The 20,000-nt window shown below is 38.7% G+C and overlaps 1 protein-coding gene across 6 annotated transcripts; it reads right to left on the reverse strand.

Annotated features, from left to right (window-relative positions):
- Positions 1 to 234: 234 nt before the first annotated feature.
- Positions 235 to 19,189, reverse strand: LOC137984651 (D-inositol 3-phosphate glycosyltransferase-like). 6 transcript variants are annotated; one of them, XM_068831880.1, is made up of 12 exons: positions 18,948 to 19,189; positions 16,129 to 16,202; positions 14,820 to 14,858; positions 13,650 to 13,710; positions 11,884 to 11,958; positions 9,420 to 10,656; positions 8,692 to 8,787; positions 8,479 to 8,559; positions 6,231 to 6,326; positions 5,402 to 5,461; positions 4,661 to 4,840; positions 235 to 374 (listed from the first exon to the last, which is right to left on the reverse strand). In XM_068831880.1, exons 5-12 carry the CDS (start codon positions 11,893 to 11,895, stop codon positions 307 to 309), a joined length of 1,830 nt encoding a protein of 609 aa, XP_068687981.1. In that variant the 5' UTR covers positions 11,896 to 11,958; positions 13,650 to 13,710; positions 14,820 to 14,858; positions 16,129 to 16,202; positions 18,948 to 19,189; the 3' UTR covers positions 235 to 306. The 6 variants fall into 6 exon arrangements, 5 of the variants coding, with proteins under 5 accessions (XP_068687981.1, XP_068687983.1, XP_068687982.1 ...); XM_068831882.1 differs by lacking the exon at positions 16,129 to 16,202; XM_068831881.1 differs by lacking the exon at positions 14,820 to 14,858 and having other exon boundaries at positions 16,129 to 16,199.
- Between the last annotated feature and the right edge of the window lie 811 nt (positions 19,190 to 20,000).

Raw genomic sequence — 20,000 nt, forward strand, 5'->3', positions numbered from 1 at the left:
CTTTGCTCGTGGATTAATTACCACTCCTCCACAAAAGCATACAAAAGTTTTCCGAAAATTAGTGCCACAAAAGACGGTTGCTTGCAGGCTTGAATTCGTTTGAGCTCTTTTACAACATGTTCTTTGTGTTCGTTGGTTTCAAGATCTTGAGTCATCTTTGATCCTCATGGAAGAATGTTTTTTTACAAGCTCCGTAGTCTTTGCCAATCGTCTTCAATGACAACCAAACACAAATTCCAAAGAATGCAGGGGACGGAGTTGTTTCCTTCATAGTGCTGCGTCTGACGCTTTGACAGGAAGACAACATTATAGGTCCCATGGCAACCAATTTAATGATGCGGTAGTTTCTTCCAAATTTGAAAACAAAATCACCTCTGGAAGAACAAAGATAATTAATATTCAAATGTGTTGACATCAAGACAAATTCAAAAGGTCAACGTTTCACTTGCGCTTGCTGTCTGTCTGTCAAGCGCAAAGGCTTGCGAGTAAATTTCCTGATTTTCCTTATGATGACACCTATTGATTCAATCACTTGTCTGTATCGATAACGATGACTGCAGATGCTTGACTTCTGGTTCGATGTACCAGATATTAAGATTAAACTAATGAGATTGGGAGTCATGGCAAAATTCTGCAAAATGTTTTACATGCAGAATAACTAAAATAAATCAATAAACTGATTGGCACAATTTACTAACGCTTCCGTCCTTATATGAGACAGGTTAGTTAATTTATGTTTACAGTCACCGGTTCCAGTGTAAACATTATCTTGAAAATTTCCAACATTCAGCAATTTTTCTTTCTCAAAATTATTCTGTATACATTACATTATAGTAAATTTATTTCTTAAATTCATTCTGCATACATTACATTACATTACATTACATTACATTACATTACATTACATTACATTACATTACATTACATTACATTACAAGGGAAAAGACTTTTCGTCTGAATAAAGAGTCAACGCTTTCTTTATAACCAGTTGTTTTAGTCAACCCGACAGTAGCAATGGGATGAAGTTCACTATTAAAAAAAGACCCGGAAATTTTCCAAAACAAAATGGAAGAAATCTGATGTCGCTTCTCTCTTTTGTCTAGGAACCAAATGATCCAAAAGCGAGACAATTTTCTCCTTGCAAGCGACAATTTGCGATTGTAACGAAACCGCACAATTCCTACGAAAAACAACAGAGGGAGTGACCCGGGCGACAACTTGGCAGTGTACTTCGAGATAATTTAGTATTTGAGTACCTGCAGTTTTCCGATGCAACCGCTTTCACTTTCCAAGTTTCATTCTCTCGAGCTTTCCTCCCCGCCATAAAGGCTGAAAGTTAATTCTATGAGCGAAAGTGATGGAGACTTTACCACAAATTCGCTGAGGTCGTATCCACTTGAAATTTGTGGATCGTTAACTTTGAATCTCAGTGTCTCAAGGGATTCACTTGTCATCGCTTCCTCCAAAAGACCATATAAAAGGTCTCTATCTCGTTTGCCGCATGAGTTGAGTGTCAAATTGAACGTAGTTAAAGACTTAAATCGACGCAACTTTCTTGGGATGAAAGTAACATAAGAGATAGCGCCGTAGTTATTAATTGTCAGGGAAAAATCATTTAGTGACTTGTTTTCCAAGCTCGTGTCAAAACCAAGGTGATCCCAGGCAAACCTCAATTTGCCAAAGTTGTTAAATGTCAAAGTGAGATTCTTCAGTGCTTTGTTGCGTGCAAGCCTATCGCCTACATAACTTGACAAATCAATGTTGAAATCTTCGGCGTAGATGTTAGCTGTTAGAGAAAGATTCTCCACTGATATGTAAAATCCCAAAATAGTGTCCGTTTCGAGCTCTTGGTTGTCGTGGATTTCAATTATCAGACTGACATTCTTCAGTGATGTGTTGCGTTTCAAGCCTTGGCAAAGCCTTCCTATATAGAACCTTTTATCCCAACGCTCCTGGTTGTAGGAGTTCATTGTTAGAGTGAGATTCCTCAGTGATGTGTTGCGTTCCAAACCATCTCCCAGGAGGAGTGCCCATGAATAGCTCATGTTGATGGCATTGCTAAATGTCAAACTGAGATCATTTAGTGTGGTGTTGCTTGCAAAGACCTGATGAACATCATCTTCCAACTCACGGCTGAAGTTGGTATATTGGGCGCTGTCGTCGTCGTCGTCGTCCCTCTCAATACCGATTCTAGCGCTGAGATTCTGTTGTCCGGTATTTTTTGCTTCCTTAAAGAGCGCAAAGAAAGATTCAAGGTCGTCAATAGAGACAAATTTGTTTTCAAGCGATTCTTCGTCAGGAGCAGGAAAATCATGCACATTAAGGGTAACAGCTGGATTCTTGTCTAATTTAAGTTCCTTGAAAAGAGTTTTTTCCTCTTTGGTTCACTGTTCCCAAGTGTTGATAGTTAAGGAGGACAGTGTTTTTCGTTTGTCAACCCATCTCGCCGTGACATTAAGAATGCCATCGGTTAACTTTCCGTGGATGTCTAATGTCAGGTGAGACACAGGGCCGCACAATAAGCCTTCAAGTAAAGCGTCTGCACCATCACCACCCAATTCACCCCAAACATTTAAAGTGACGTTTTGTTGTGCGCGTAATCCACCTATCATCTCAAAAGGACAACACTGTGAAACCTGAGCGGCTGTCACTTTGCCGAAGGTATTTGGGTAGAGAGCAAATGAAGCGGATGTTTCCCTTCCTAATCGTGAATGAATACTCCTCCCAACCGCCTGCCAATTATCAGGAACCTCTCCAAGAAGAGAAACAATCAACTCAGTAAGGGAATTGTTTTCTACGATACCTCGCTCAATTACATTAGCACCATAAAGACTCAGCTTTCCATTGACACACAAATCAAGGACCTTGACTGCAATTTGACCTGCAAGGCCTGTTGCTAGGGCAACAGCAAGCGAGTCTTGCATATCTCCTCGGATATCAATACAAAGAGAGGACAGAGATTTGTTATGTAATAGATTCTCTAAAGCTTTTATTGCTGTTTCACTCAATGAACCATAAATCCTGAGAACAACAAATGACAGTGGTGAATCAGCACATAATCCAGCATCAAGGGCAATGGCCCAGCCTTCGCTCAACTCATGCCAAAGATGAAACGTCACTTTCTCTAAGGTCTCGCTTGCTTTCAGGAGTTTAGCAACACTCTCCCAATCATCACATACCTCTAATTCTGCGGATTTACCTGAGATGTCGAGACTTTTTATCTTTGGAAGAGACTGCAATTTTTTCACATTTCTACATAAGACATCGAGAGGTATTTTAATGTGAACATCAGGGATCTGAACATTGGAAAAGCCTGCACATGCCCTTAAAACCTCAACTAGGTTCCAATACCAAGGCAATATGACACCTGAATCCGGATCAGTAATTAAGAAAAAGTGTACGACCCGTGGAAAAGGTATGAATGAGAACAAAAGATCTGCCATTTGTTCAGGGTTTCCACTTTCACTTAAGCTCTCAACAAAGAAATTCGCTTCTTCTTGACCGCATTCGAGCCATTCCCACATACCCTTCAGCTCCTCGCCAATCTGTTTGAAAAGAACACTTGCCTCCTCGCGCAGTATTCCACACACAAATAAAAACACTTGCGGAAATTTGACGAACAAATCAGGCAAGTCGAAATGCTCAAATACATTAAACTGGTTTCTTCGTAACTTATGCGCAATGTATGACGCCGCCAGATACTCTTGGAACGACTTGTGAAGAAAGAAGTATTCATGTCGTGGCTTCAATCTCCTCAAACTTTCTTCTTTATATACAAGGCCGAGATAACGAACTACCAATTTGTCATCACTTCTTTCAAACTCTTTTAATTCTCTTTCCCGAAAACTATGGCGATCACTCAGCAAGGAATTCCAAGCCAATTGTCCGAGAACAAGGAGGTCTGCCTCAAATTGTTTCTCCAAATTCCTGTCCCTTTTACGAGCTTTCACACTGCGTTTTACACAATATCTTCTCAAAAGACACCGGACAATGATTTGATAGAGATTAGTACGGGAAGACGGCAGCTTTCCTTCATGATCTTCATAAACAACGCAAAGGAGAAGTAAATTTAGAGGATTGTTTTGTAGGGCATGCAACGAAGTGTTTTCTTTTGTTTCCTCAATGAGTCTTTCTCCCTTGGATGGATCGACAATGTTGAAGTGTTTCCTTATGTACTCAAGAGAATCATTTTCACTGAATCCTTCAATCAGATGACAAATATCAAATGAAAATTGCCTCCGGGCTTCAATTCCTTTTTCTTGTCGAGTTGTGGCCAACACATAGCAAAACGTTAAAATTCTTCGGTGCAGAAGTTTGTCCACGTGATGCTTTGATCTTTCAGGAAGCTCGTCCAATCCGTCCAAAATGATAAGAGTTCTCTCCTGGCTGTGGATGTCGGTGATAAAGTTCCGTAGTCTTTTCTTAGTCCTTTCCTCTATGTCTTCGGGTAGAAGTTGTTCAAAGATGGTTTTTATTATGTCCCCGTCCATGTCTCTACATTTCAGCAACAAAACAAGTTCGAAAACAGGGAAGGCAGAAGGCATTGATTCATTCGCCCAGTCATAAGCAAGTTTAAGACAGAGGGTAGTTTTGCCGATTCCCGGACTTCCCTCTGCTAGGACCATGGAATCTTCACCTTTATTACAACAAAAAATTTTACCCAAGTCTATTTCTGCGTCTTCAAGTCCTTTTGGTCTCGCGACAATTTTAAGTCTAGTGTAGACTTCATCGAGATGTAACTTCATGCCTTTGCCAGTGTTCCAAAGAAGCGGCCTGAACTCAGCTCGTCTTTTGTACTCTTGTCTGAGCAATTTCACGACCACAGAGTCAGCAATGCCGGCTGGAAATAACACAAAAGTAGTACACAATTAAAATCTTGTCTTGTTGGTGACAACCAGTAAATAAAACAGCAATTGAACAAACCCTTCCTTATATAGAAAGTCAAATGGAACTTCAAAAACCCAGATTTTACAATAAACTGTCAGTAAACATTACAGCAATATTTAATGCTCTAAAAGTACAGAGTACGCAGCAAGGCTTTTTAAAAATTCATTTATGGATTCTTCCCAAAAACGCTGAGTAGAGAATCAAGAAACACAACCTACATGACGCCGAGCTGGGAATTGAATTTAGGCCACATTGGTAGGAGGCGAGTGCTCTCACCACTGCGCCAGCCCTTCTCTACAAACTACGGTCATTTCGACCATTGTAATGTTATTCTGAAAAATATTTTCCTTTGTAAAAGACATTGATCTTCAAAAAGGGGTGTTTTTTTATATAGTCACCACGCCGTTAAAAATGTCCGGGATAGTATCTATCCCTGACTTTCCAGCCTTATTGGATATTGCTACCCTTTAAACCACTTCCTCGCTTTGGAAACTAAACAAGTATGAAGCCTTACCTTTATGGGTGTCTGTAACATGTCTTTGTTGCATTTCTGCAGTTTGTCTTTCTGATATACCTATTCCGAGAAAAATAATTGAACTTACACATAACGTAGATGCATACAAACATTTATTTCATACTTACTTAGATTTACACATGAAAAAAGGCCCCGTAAAATTCGTGCGAAATACACAACCAACAAATCAGAAAAGCGAACGGCTGTGAAAATACTTGTGCTGGCGCTTATTCTTGCATTCGCTTGCGTCGTGTGAAAACGAAACGCAGCATAAGCACAAGGAAATTTGCCACGTCTGGCCAATTAAAGCACTCGTTCGAGATTTCCCGCGTCTGAGCATTTGAACAAAATGGCGGTTACCGTGGTTGATTTTGATGCTTATGTCGACGTTCGTTTTCACCAGCATAAGCTGCGCATGCTTGTGCTCTCGTCGCTAGTGAAAGCCAGGCCCGGTTGTTCGAACGCCGATTAACTTAATCCAGGATTAGCGTAAACTTTTGTTTCATGTTTTCAACTTTATGGTGAAAGTTTCTTTTGCCTATTTTTGCTTTTCAAGGGTGACTTCTTTTAATGTAAAGTTTTGCCGAATATCAGAGCTGAACTGCATTTGAGAGACGAGAAATAAATTGTTTGGTTAATTTTTTTTTTTAATCGCTGGAGTATTGAGGCATGGTGATTGAAATTTAAATGCACTTTCAATTACTATTCCAAAGATGCCACAATTGCATTACGGATATCCAGGTATAAAATGACTTAACAGACAATGTCTTTTTTTACTTAATTGCCTATCATTCCATCATTAACATAAAAAAAAGCGTCATACAGGTACCTCCACACAAATTTCTCGCTTGTGTATCAACAGTAGTTTCCAAGTGACTTCTTGTCACTGATGAAGCCTCTTCTTCTAAAGAAGCATGATGAATCTCTGCCAGAAGAATAACATACATGTGTACAGTTATTTTCTTTCAGGAGAGATCTATCAACACGTTTGAATTTAGATGCGTTTAACTGACAGAAACACCACCTTTCAGAGATGCTACTTTCAATTCATATGTCGAGAAATGCCCCTAATTAGATAAAACAAAAAAGCAAGGTGCCACACGCTAACACTAACCCAGTGTAGCCAACACATCACGCATGCGCACAAATATTTAACCCGGTCAATTCTCGGTTTTCACATGACGTCACGACCGCCATGTTGGTGCCCCTAAACAAAGAAAAGGCGGCCATGTTAGTGCCCCGACCAAATCCTCCGGGAATTTAACTCTATTATTATGCAAACGCTTCCCAGGGTTTTCATTAGAAGCCGGCAACCGGCGAACTCCGGCGGCTACTTTCGATATCAGCGCCGCCTACTTTTGCTGACTTTTGCCATTCGAACTCTCAAAGTTTACTTTTTCATTTGAAGGCTTTTAACATTGCATTGAAGTTATAAAAACAAAGGCACTCGTAAATGAAAGTTCCTTACTTTGATATTAGGTCTCATTTTTTGCTGTGGATGATTTTAAGTAAGGTCTTTTCAATGTATATCAACGCCGATCGACACTTTGGCATTCGCAGTCCGCCATGTTGATTACAGAGGTGAGAAGGACTGGTGGCAAATATGCCTCGATTACACGCTGTTTTCCCTTCCGGTTTTCCACGTGCTTTTAAAAACTAGACCCTCCGTGAGGGTACACTGGGTTGCCTGCGGTACGTGCACCGTTCCAGACAATTTTTTTCAAGTTGGGCGGTCATTAAGAAGTCATACCAGACGAGGCCCTTTGGATCACAGGTCCTCACACGTTCATACGACGAAACAGACCTGTCCTTGCGTAATATGTAGCTCTAACAGTGCACGATATTGTTTTGGTATTGTCTATCATTGTAGTGCCAGTCTTGGGTAAATAGTCTGAGAAGACATGTGGTTACTAGCAAAGTACTGAACCCAGAAAGATTGAAGAAAATAAATGGGAAGTGAGAAACACTGGCTTCTGGGCTGACATGTTGATAAACTTCTTTTGACCACAAGTTTAAGCGTGCCCTCTGAGCATCTGACAGCTTTGTAATACCGAAGTTCACTGAAGTTAAGCCCTATTGGGCGGGGTTAGTGTTTGGATGGGAGACCAAAATAATATACCCCTCCTAAAATAGAAGCATCGGACCGAAAATACTATTAACGCTAACAAATGCGAACTCAGCAAGGTACAGATTTTGTTAGCTTGCTTTATGCAAAAACAAATATTGATGCAAAAGTAAATAAATATTGATACACAGTTTTTAGAAAGAGCAAAAGGAAGTTTCCAGGACGATCGCTCGAGAATAACATATTTACGACAAGAAAACAACATTTATTTTGAACCGTGAATACATAATATAAAAAGTTACGATCAGCGACAAACATTTTGGGGGATTTTTGCAACGTTCAATTTTGTTATTGTACGTTTTGGCTGCACAAATAAATCGCAAAATCGAAAGTGACATCGCCGGAATTCAGCGGGCGCCGTGATGAAGTTACCGCGGCATGTTTACTCGCCAAACAGTGAAGTATCTGTGTCAAATGATGGCAAGATACCGGGTTTTTGTAAGTTTCTTTTTCTGTCAAGTGTTATAAAGTTTGCCAATGAAATGAGCGAAGTCAAAACAAAGATCACAATCGCCCAAGTCTTGTTTATGCAAAGTCAAAATTTACTCTCCAAGACGCGTACGACGTTATTTATCACCAGGTAATTCCATCATTTTGGAAATAGCAGCTACTTCATTATTCATCTGCGTCAGAGGAGGCTTAACTAGTTGGAAAGGTAAAACTAGTTCTGAAGAAACACACAACAAGTCAACCATGCGCTCTCTTAATTCTTCTCTCCCCTGCTTCATGATATACATACACGAAATGCGACACACACGACAGCGACCAGGTGTGAATTTATCACTGGTTCAAGATGGATAAATTTTTGGTTTGAGGAATGAGCTGAATACGCCTTGTTCACTCTGGTTATAAACTAGGATAACCTAATGTAAAACTTGCTCACCCACTGATACATGTTAAGTTGAATCTCTCCATCAACCCATACTCTAATGAACTAGACATGAGGCCTTACCTATGCAAATGTCTGTATCATGTCTTTGTTTCTTTGATGGTGGGATGACACTTGGATGTAAGGGTCTTTTTCCTTTTTTATCTGAGGAACCCAGAATTAGAATGTGATGTCAATTAGGCAACTTCCTTTACAGGAGATCTTACAAACCAAGTGACCATTGACCATAATGCAGAAATAGAAATTATGCATTAGCAATGAAGAAAAGGACTTTACCTGTTGGTTCTACACAAGCTTCGCACACCATGGCAGTTGGCAAGTGACTTCTTGTCAATGGTGAGTCCTGTTCACCTTCAGTTGCTTGATGAGTTCCTACCAGACAAATAATAAGCAGCACCTTACTCTGTTATGTACTGTAAAAAACATCTGCTTATAGAGATCAGAATTAATTCTTTCTGAGATGCCGGGACTAAATCACCAATGGAGCCAAATTGTTCACAAATAATATACAAACCCCTCCCCCACATCCATGGAAATAATAATTATAGAGTTATGAAATACAGCAACAAGGGCTGAAACACCAGTGACAAAAAAATGCAGTTTAACGATGCCACTTTCAAGTCAATGCCTCATAACAAAGACATAAAAATTAACACAGACTTAGATCTACATGTACTATGATCAAACACCTGTAATTTCCCTACAGTTATGTGTGACTTGTTTGTTGTTGCTGCTTGCAGTGTCACGATTGGCATCAATCCTTGTTTTAAAGCTGAGAGAGCTGATCCCTATCAAGTTTCAAAACAAGTCTTAACCCATTGACTGAGTAGATTTTACTCTGTGTAACGCCAGATGATTTTTACTCGTCAATGGGGGGCAATCCAGGAGACAATGGGTTCATTTTCTTGAACAACAAAAACACTTTGTCTATTTCACTCTAGGAACCATTCACGTTCACTTGCAACCTTTCAGAAATGTACTAAGTAACAAGTCATTTCACTTACCAGAAATGCTATCAAGCATCCTTCCCACAAGTTCACCACACTGTTTCTCCCACCTGTACTCCTCAGCATATTGAATGCAAAGATCCTTCGTCTCTTTGAGCCGAACATCCCTCCTCTTTTTACGGACACGTTTAATTGCGTCGGCCCATTCTCTAGGATCTTCAGAATTTACTACACAGCTTGAACCATGCGGCACATTCTGCAGAGCATCTCCTAAACCAGAATTACCACTAACAAGAATAGGAAGACCTGCGGATAATGCTTCAAGTGCAGCCAAACCAAAACCCTCAGTTCTTGATGGCATTATGCACAGATCTACTTCACAAAACAGTCTAACTAGATTCTCTCTGCTTTCCTTAAAAGGGCGAACTTTCAGTTGTTTCCGTGCAATGCCATGCTGGCACAACTTATCTGCTACTTCCTCCTCTTTTCCAAGTGGTGCACCAACAAAGATCAGTTGGTATGGTTTCTTTTTCAACTTAGAAAAGGCTTTGGCTGCAATGTCATAACCCTTTAACTCAAAATCTTCATTGTCACCACGACCAAAAACCAAAACACGAAATTTATCTCTTTCTTCCGCTGCTTGCTGAACCACAGAAAATTCAGAAAATATGCTGGGTGTGAGTACAAATACAGATTGGTCTCTCTTGCTGTAACGAAGATAGCATTTGTACTCATCAGCCAACTTGGGACCAACTGCTACAACTTGGTCTGCCGATTCACACAATAGCAACTCTGCTTTGTGCTTCTTCTCTGCTCTTGAAATTGCATTTGCATATCCTTTGAACATTCCTAGGTCTTCAGGGGCTGTATGCACGACCTGAACCCACTTACATGTTAGTTGCTTCTGAATGAGTTGCACTTGTCGTCCAAGTATTAGCCCATGCCCAATCACATAATCCATCTCGTGGTTTTCTGGTGCAGACGACAGCCATTCAATTGGTTCATATCCAATCAGCTCTTTTGCTTGTAAGAGCTTAACATGGTTTTTACCTGCAATCGTCACATCTTCTTCACTGCACTCAGGAAGGTACATACTGACTTCCACATTCTGATGTTTTGCCAACTGAATGGCAAGCTCTCTGTTGATGGTCGACAAGCCTCCTTTTGTAGATTTCCATTCACTGCTCAAAAGAGTAACCTTAAGTTTTCTACTTGGTGCTTCCAGGCCTGTTCTGCTTCCATGAACTTCCTGTAATTCACAAGATGAGGTGCTACATGTAGGAATGGAGGGATTCTGCAAGACACAATATAAATTTAAATATTAACCCTTTCACCCCCGTGGGGTTCCCCATTGACGAGTAAGATCGTCTGGCGTAAGACAAGGTAAAATCTATAAGTGGCACTCTTGGGAGTGAAAGGGTTAATTAAGTAACTCAGTTGATAAGATCGACCGTCAGATTCCTGTGCTGTTTACTCAACCATGGATGCAGCACCACATTTTTTTAGGAACAGACTTAACTGATTAGAGTGAAATGTGAAGTGCTAGTTTTCTACCCCATATGAACCATGTGAGCGTTGGCCCTACTAATGGAAATGGGCCCACACAAGGACAGAGAAAAACTCTGACAAGGGTGGGAATTGAACCCACAACCTTTGGGTTAGATCACCGCTGCTCTACCAACTGAGCTACAAGGTCAGACAGGAACAGGCCGTGGGAACTGAAGATGTTAAAGTCACGGCAATGAACATGTACAAGTACAAGGAAGGATTATGTTTTTGCAAACGTTGGCCGTTTAGCACTTATATGTGAACAGACTTAACTGATTAGAGTGAAATGCCTGCTTTATGCAAAACAAATATTGATGCAAAAGTAAATAATACACAGTTTCTAGGAAGAGCAGAAGGAAGTTTTGAGTAAGTGTTGATCGAGAATAACAAATATAATAATATAATAATTGCAATCAGCAACAAAATTTGGGACAAGGAAACAATATAAATTTTGTGGTGCGATATAATATATAAAGTTACCATCAGTGAAAGACATTTTGGGAGATTTTTGCTACGTTTAATTTTTCTATTGTACTTTTGGGTGCACGAGTAAAGTGACATCAATTTCTGCAACCGCCTGTGAACTCACCAAACAAAGGATACACGTACATCTGTGACAAAACGATGGCAAGACACTAAGTTCTTGTCTTTCTAGGCTTGTTTCTTTTTTCTTTCAAGTGTCATTAAGTTCAACAAGAATTGTAAGAATTGAATTCAATACAAAGTTTGCAATCATCTAACTCCTGAGGTTGACCACTGTTTCTGCAGGTTTCTGCAAAGTCAAAAATTCGTTCTCCAAGACGAGATTATTTATCAGTGCTCAGGAACGTAATTCCATCATTTTGGAAATAGAAGCTGCTTTTTTATACCTCAGTGCAAGCAATAACTACATGAATACTTATATGGGTAGCCCAGCTACACTTAAACCATAGTACAAACACTCTAAATATTTAAAGAAACTTGCAGTAATTACCCAGGTTGACATTATTGAAATCTTGAGAAGCCTTTACAAACAATCTTCAGGATCATCTTCGCAACAATCCATAATCTGTGGAGAAGTATATAATGAAACTAATTTAATGAATTTCACATGAGTTCACATTAATTATTTTGTTCTTCAATGCCATTAATAATTCAAGAGTATTTTACTTCTGTTTTATTGGATGTCAGAAATCAATCAGTCATAATGCATAGCCAGTATGGGGAGATTATTCAGAAAAGGATGAAATTGGGTTTTCTCTGCAATCACTGTTTCCCTACTAGCAGAGTTCTCTTTTTTAGCGGTAGCTGGGCTGACGAGTGCGGGAAAAGAGTCCTCTGCCATGGGTTGAAACTCACAGTGTTGAGCATGCTTGGCAGTTACTTAGTGAACGAATCGTCGTGTGATACAATGTACTTCACATGTTGTGCGGGCTCACTTAACAACAGTGGAATTACTGCAAAAGAATGCAAGAGACACAGTGGGCTCAAGTCACAGTCAGCAAACATATCATCGGGCATGCGTTTTCAACAATGCTTTCCAAGGTCGTGGAGAGTGGTGGAATCAAAGTGAGTTTCGACCTACGGCAGAGGTCTCTTTTCCCACATTCATCAGCCTACCGATTGCAAAAATGAGGAAATCCAGAATATTCCAGATCAAATACAGAAAGAGCAAGAGGCTACGGGTACAATACACTTTGTTTAAAGGATTTTTAGCGGATTTTCTTTTAGGTTCACAATATTTCAGTGTCTTTCTTATGTAACAATATCTTGCTCAATATTCAGTTCAATTCCATAGTCTGAGGTGGAAAAGTCCACATTCCATGACTCAACCATAGGGGTTAAGTGCACATTTAAAACTGTTGTTAACGGCATTCATTCCAACCCAAATCAGCAAACAGAACGCTTAACGCATTTCTACGATGGCATTTGAAATATTTAATACATAATTTTTCTTAATAATACCCAGCGGGGAAAATATTAACCCAGTAAGATGTGTTACCAAGTCATGACACAACGTAACCGGATATTGCATGCAACGAAAACACAAAAACTAATTTCCGGTCACGCACACAATTCTTTAATAAATATTTACCCCTCTAGTCTGTCACGCAGCATTTTGTGGTCCGGAATTAAAAGATTAAAAAAAAAAAAATAGATTTCTTACCAAAATATAGATTTCAAGTCATACTATCATGACAATAACTCAAAAAACAATCGTTACGGGACAGATTTTGTAGGCGGAGCTTCAGCGTTTTAACTTGTTTATTCTGGCATGGAACTTCAGCACTCTGCCATTGCCGGCAGCAACTCTCTCTAGCTGTCTTAAAAACTGGCGTTTCTATATGCTCTTGCTTAGCTATAATTGGTCAGAGAGCTTGGAATGAAAAGTTACACAAACATGATCCTAACACTCACAGCAACAAAGGCGGAAAAGCTAGCTAAGAAGGAGAAAATCAAGAAAAATAATTTTAAAATACACTTGTGCAAGAGGTAATTTTTCTGACCTCATTTGAAATATCATGGAGAAACAAGTCTGAGTCACAACAGGCATTATTTTGAATGTTCAATACTATTTGCACCTGAAGATTTTGCATAATTGTTTTACCCACATACTTTTCTCCTCCTTAGCATTATCTTTCATAGACGTCCTTGAGACTGAATAAACTTTTTACTCAGCTGTTGATTTGATCAAAATAAAATTAATTCCCTTTTCCCTTTTCTTTAGAGCTGCAGTATTACAATAAATAGTACATGTACCTTGCAAATGGGAGAAAGACTTGAAGGTGGCTTGCCTCCAAATCCAGCCAAAGGACCATTTCTGTAACAACAATTCTTCAGACATTAATTCTTAACTTAAAGGTATAAAACATGAAATCAATACAGAGAGAGTAGACATTAAAGGGGACTATTATTTGAGTGGACTTCAATGTTGCTAACTCATTCACACCTAAAATGCCCCCAATAAAATCATCAATTGGTAAAATTGTCTGGCGCTAGACAGAGTAAAATCTTTTAAGTCTCGCTCTCAGTAGGAAATGGGTTAATTTTGCGGCTATTGATCCCCTCCTGTTCCTCTGATGGGTCCCATGCAAAAAAAATGTGAATTAAAAAATATATAAGTGTATATCCAGCTTCCAAGCTGTCCACATGCAAAAAACAAAATTTAAAATCAGAAAAACACATCCAGCTTCAATGCTTTCAATAAGATTTGAAGGCTCCTTTTCCCTAGGGAGGTCCAAGGGCATGCTCAAGAGAAAAGTTTTGAAATTGCAAAGCACACAAACACCATTTCAAATGATTTGACAGAAAATATTTACACCCAAGTTCTTTTTTTTAACAATTTCACTTCACTTACAACTAATCAATTTTATATGTACACAAGAAATACAGGCAATGATACAAAAGTGAGCAACTGCTGGCACTCCAATGGAAGCCAGGTCTTCTTCAGAGGATTGCGCTTCAAAGAAGCTGTAGGTTTGCATAATTCATTTGGTTATGTTTTTTTCAAAACCAGAAAAACTGAGAATGAAATTCAACAACAGAACTACGCCTATTTGAGCTGGGAAGTATAAAAATGAGTGCTATTAAGATTTGCAACTGCAACTGAAAACTGAAACTTCATTTAACATGGAAACAATATGTGCTTAGCTATATGGTGAAAACTGTATCAGCTACATGTAGTTTACAGGCATGCCTGACCACCAATAGCATTACGCTATTGCTGACCAATCAGCTAAATGGAAGTTTGGACAGCAAAATTCTTTTCTTTTCTTTCCTGCTTTCCACATTTCCCAAGCAGATTTCTGAATAGCCCACATATACATGTAGCCCTACCCTATGGCTACCCTACACTGTCATACATGTAGGCTAATTTGTGAATTAAACAAATGGCAAACAAGTAAAAGGCATCAAAACAAGCAAGTTTACATTGAGAGTTCCATAAGAGTGTCCTCTTTCTTTCTCTCTCTATGACAAAATGAAAAAAAAAATGTACACAAGTATATTGACCCTTGTTCTCAGTGAATCATGGCAAAATGCATTTCAGAAACAAAATAAACAAGGCACTGAGGCCTACTGTACATGTACATGCAGCAGAGGGAATTTCTCTTTGTACAACATTTAAACTCCCTTAATGAAAATGTTATAAACTATTTGGTTCACATTTTCTTGAAACTCCCAATTTTTGAATGAAAACTTCTGAAGTTGCTTGAAATAAATGGGAATATAATTGGGAATATCACGCATGCTAATCCGATTGAATTAATGATTACATTTACTAGATATAGTTATTGTATAATTAACAATAATTATTGTTTTATAACATTTTCAACGTTTTATCATTACTATTGAAAGCTTACAGACACCCATTTCAATGGCTTCATTACATTCGTTGATGTTACTCAAGTTGTTGCTTGTTCAACGAAACCAGCAGAGTATAAGCTTAATTTTGAAAAACAAAAGCTCTTTATGGATGTGAAGATACTGAATCAAACCGTTTCGTCAAACAAACTGTATCAGTTGCGTTTTCAGTTGCGTTTTCAAATTTATCTGGCATAGTGTGGAAGAGGCCTAAGTCAATGACCTTCACTGGAGTTTGACGAGCTTGTGTCTGGTTTGAACTTATGGTGATGTGCAATGTTCAACTACAGGTGTGATTGTTGAAGAGGGCTCCAAAGAAGCTGGTGCCGGTATTCTCTTGTCTGTCCAGGAATTAACGGGTTGTTTTATTGAATATTTATAGCTGGGCCAGGAGGATAAAAATTCTGCTCCAGTTGCAGAGATGAGATGCCTACGGACTGTAATTTTTACAGCCGTTTTGTTTGTGAAATAGAGTTCAAATTTATTTCATGAGTTAGAGTTACAATGAAATCTGGTACAATACCGGTATTTACCTCTGAATGTTCGCCCAGACCAGTTTGTAGCTCTCTTCGTTTTTTCAGAATGCCTTCTCTCAATAATTTCATTCATTTCTCTTTCTGTTTACATGTACATGTTGGACAATGCAAACTATTGAAACTGTTCTTTGAGGTTTCTCCACTCCCACAGAAAACATTGCCAGCTCTTCTTCTTCTTCTTCTGGTATGCCGATAAAATTAACCCTTTTCTCCAAGTTTTTCGAACAAATTTAACATTTTTGGGGGGATGGTCAGGAGCAAAATTTAGCCAAGTAAAATGCTTACATCATCTGCATGCACCTATAAGATTTTATATACAAAAGCTCAATAATGGTTCTCACCTATGATCTCCTAGAGGGCAGATGCAGGGCTGATGTCATCATCAAAAACTCTTTCCTTCTGTTTTTTTTTACTGCTGGATAGTTTAGAAATGAAAAAAAGTTCCTTACAACTTACTAGTCATTTCGAAACAACTGGCCACGGTGCATAGGCCATGTGAATTATGACTGATTATTTTTTTGTGTGAACAACCTTGGCTATCTCTGACTATCCTTCAGGACTGATGATGTAAATATTTCATGGTCACCATTGAAGATACATGTACATGTAATATGGGAATGGCCATGGTGCTTTTTTGGTTTCTCAGCTACATTTTGTATCGTCAGGGTGTCTAGAAAACGCAGACCTGCAGACTTAGAAAACACATACCTAGAAAACACAGACCTAGAAAATGCAGACCAAGAAAACTCAGACCTAGAAAATAACGCTTTGTTCACAGTCACTATGACATAATAAATTCTGACCATTTCAGTTCAGTGATGAATAATATAATGACTCTTTGCCTCTGTGATTTATGTGCATGAGCCTCAAAACCTGTGTTGAAAACATATCGCTATCTAGGTCTCTAGAAATGGCGTATTTTTAGTCTGATAAAATAATATCTTAATTGTCAATTAAGATATTATTTTATCAGACTAAAAATACGCCATTTCTAGAGACCTAGATAGCGATATGTTTTCAACACAGGTTTTGAGGCTCATTGTATGTACAGATACCAAAGATGAGAGATATCATGCAAGGTTGAAATCTTAATGAGAGACTTGATGGCTTTTTTGGTTTTATTCCACATATGAACGAACAAATGAAATAAGAAACTTAATACTTGTGTCCTGTAACTATGGTAACAGGAATTTCTGAGCAAGAAAAAAAAACCTCACCTTAATATTGTGAGGAATGATAATTTTCAATAATTAGCTTATGAATGGCGTGCAAAGAATTCTAACTTTGGACACTGTTACTTTTATTATCTTGGGCAGAGGAGCAGAGGGTGATAATATCATGATAATCACAGGGAAATCATGGCAATAATGTTGCTGGTCAGAAGTTCCATTTACTCAAAAAATCTTTTACTCATCAGTGGCACTAAACAATGATTTCCTTCCTCTTAATGTACAAGAAACATTTAAACTTGATCGTTATTCTACACAAACATCAACTTCCCCCTTACACTGCCATTTTTTTCACACTGGTTGGTTTTCTGCCATTTTACAGTTAAGGTACACCTACTCTAACAAAACTTTTATGGTAGAATTCATAGAATCGCCTTACTCGTGCTTGCTACGACATTTCAATTTTTTTTAACTAAAATACAGTTTCACCTGTTCTCAACAGTAACATGTTGGTAACGACTGAACCGGTTGTGGGTGCTAATGGTAAAAATGCTAAATTATAAATTCAATGGTATAAAGTTAACCAAACCAATTTATTTATTTTTTTATTTTATGTGAGCTTTCATTTGGCTTTACTAAAATTGTTTTATTAGTGTTGTCCAGTTCAATAAGTTATGTAGGAAATTCCTCTAGTTTTATTACTAAGTTGCTATGCAAATGAGATGCCATGTGACGACTGACGCAATGTGTACCTTTTTATAAATACCAAACATGAATGACAGAGTTCTTCCTTAATAAGTGTTTTGTTTGCTTCCATAATTAGGTTGGTGCCTAAGCTTACTTCATCAAGTATTTCTAAATATTTACTGTTGTAGTAAGAAAATCTGCTCATGATGTAATTCTGCCTGATGCAATAGACAAGTACTTCTATATACTTTGCTAAAGCTTGCCTTATATAATTGAAGTTTTTTTGGGCATAACCGTAACTTTGCAAAGTACTGTTTAATTAAAAATTACGAAATAATATTAGTAGCACCAAATCATTATTTCCTAACTGGTCTGCGTTTTCTAGACACCGGCTATCATCTGTGTCAAAACATTTCGATTATCGGTAACAGTTACGTTGAGCAAGAGGAAGTGAGAAAAACATGTTTCTATTTTGAAAACTGTGGACAATTGCATTGGTGAAGAGCACCTTGACAACTATTTCAAGTTGATAAGATGCGAAGAAATTCAAGGAAATTAATCTTGAAATCCCATAACATATTAAATCATTTGAATCACGTCCCAATGGTCTTGTCAAAAGGTTTCCATTTTCGCGACCGTTGAAAGTTCAAAAGCACTGAATGATAGATTCGAGTAGACTCAAATGCCTCAAATTCCTTTGATCTGGTTTCTTGCAACGATCATGTTGAAAAAGCTTTATTATGGATTTCAGGATCGCCTAAGTTCTTAATTTGGCGAAGGTTTGTTGACATCCCTAATCGATCGGATGATGGTGTTTCTAGGGTGAGAATTTCACTAGTTTGGCGTCAGTTCCAGCTTGAACAAGACGAGGCAACCGGCCGGCGGCTCAGCGTTGCCTGCCTTGTAAATCTAACCGGTGATGATGCTGCATTTGGGTAGTCCATGGACTAGGGATCAGTGTTTCCCCTCTCTAACCAGCGGTCGAGACAAGATCTCGCAAATTGATGCCTAAAACAGCTCGAAACGACCAAAAAACATTACACAGGTCTCATTGTACACTTTGTCCGATATTTCATTGAATTATTTGCTTTCAAACTTTATTGCAGAGCAAATCGCAACCGCCGTAATATTCATCTGTGTTGACATGTCTCCTTCTACAGATCCAGCAGAGGGTGGTCTGCCAGCTGGAGATTTTTCTGGCGTCGTAGAAATTTTCTTCATTACGTTAAAAGCTTTTAAGGACGTCAAACCGAAGGAGGCAATCTAAAGTTATTTTAATTTGAGATGTAAAAAATCACCCTTACCTTCTTGCATACTCGTATGTAAAATTCACGCGAAGTCCATAATCATCAAGGCGGAAGTGATCAAGGAGCCGCGAGCGGCAAGGAATACGCTACTAAATCCGAGCCTACATCATTTGATGAGTTTCTTAGTGCGATAGTAACTCAACTTATGGCTTAATTAAAGGACGGCAGATTGAAGCGGTCAGTGTGCGTATTAAAAATCCAGACTGCAAACCACAGAGCAACTGGGAGCGGCAGCACGTTTTTCTGTTCCTATGGAAGTCACGTGGTACTTGGAAGCTATTTGCCTGCTAGGGGCTGCTGGGATTAAAGTAGCTCATCCCCAGGGACTTTTCGGCTTTGAAGGACCAGTTTGTTGAAAGCCGACAAGACCCTGGGGATGAGGTAGAGTCGATCAATTTACATCTTTTGTAGCTTTTTTCAGAGCATGCGTCGATTTTTCGTTGGCCAAAAATCTAGTTTATGGCAGCGTTTAATTAGTTTCGAGATATTAGATATTTTACAAACAGATTTGTTCAAAAAAACCTTTAAAGATTGCAATGAAGTGCATGAAATTTCAAATGCAGATTTTTGTTCACGTCTCGTCAATTAACTTGCACAGCTTTACCAAAAAAAAAAAAGGTTTCGTAGAAAATTAGGTCTTAGAAGAGACCAACATGTTAGAGAGATGACTACGCTTTCACAAACTCCAAAAGAACAGTCAAAAAAAAATTGGTCAGTTGAAGGAACATTACCTGCTCATTACCCAAGTTCACCAGTCACGTCACATGAAACGCGACTGCGACTCGCACTTTCTCGCATAAGCACAATTTCCAATCCTGTTCAAGCCTGGATTACTTCAGACTTCTTGGCAACTGCAAATCGCTAAACTAAACATGACCTCTGCTCTGTCCTTTATTTCAAATATATCAACCTGGAGATGTTCTTAAAACAATAAATTGCATTTCTCTCAGTCAACCAGGGTGGAGAAAATTTCCCTTGTGTATAAAGTAATTTTACAGTGCGACGCGACTTACCGTGGCCACCTAAGAAGGTTTTTTTTTACAAATTATC

Source organism: Montipora foliosa, chromosome 14 (genome assembly GCF_036669935.1).
Source record: "Montipora foliosa isolate CH-2021 chromosome 14, ASM3666993v2, whole genome shotgun sequence".
NCBI classification, from domain to species: domain Eukaryota; kingdom Metazoa; phylum Cnidaria; class Anthozoa; order Scleractinia; family Acroporidae; genus Montipora; species Montipora foliosa.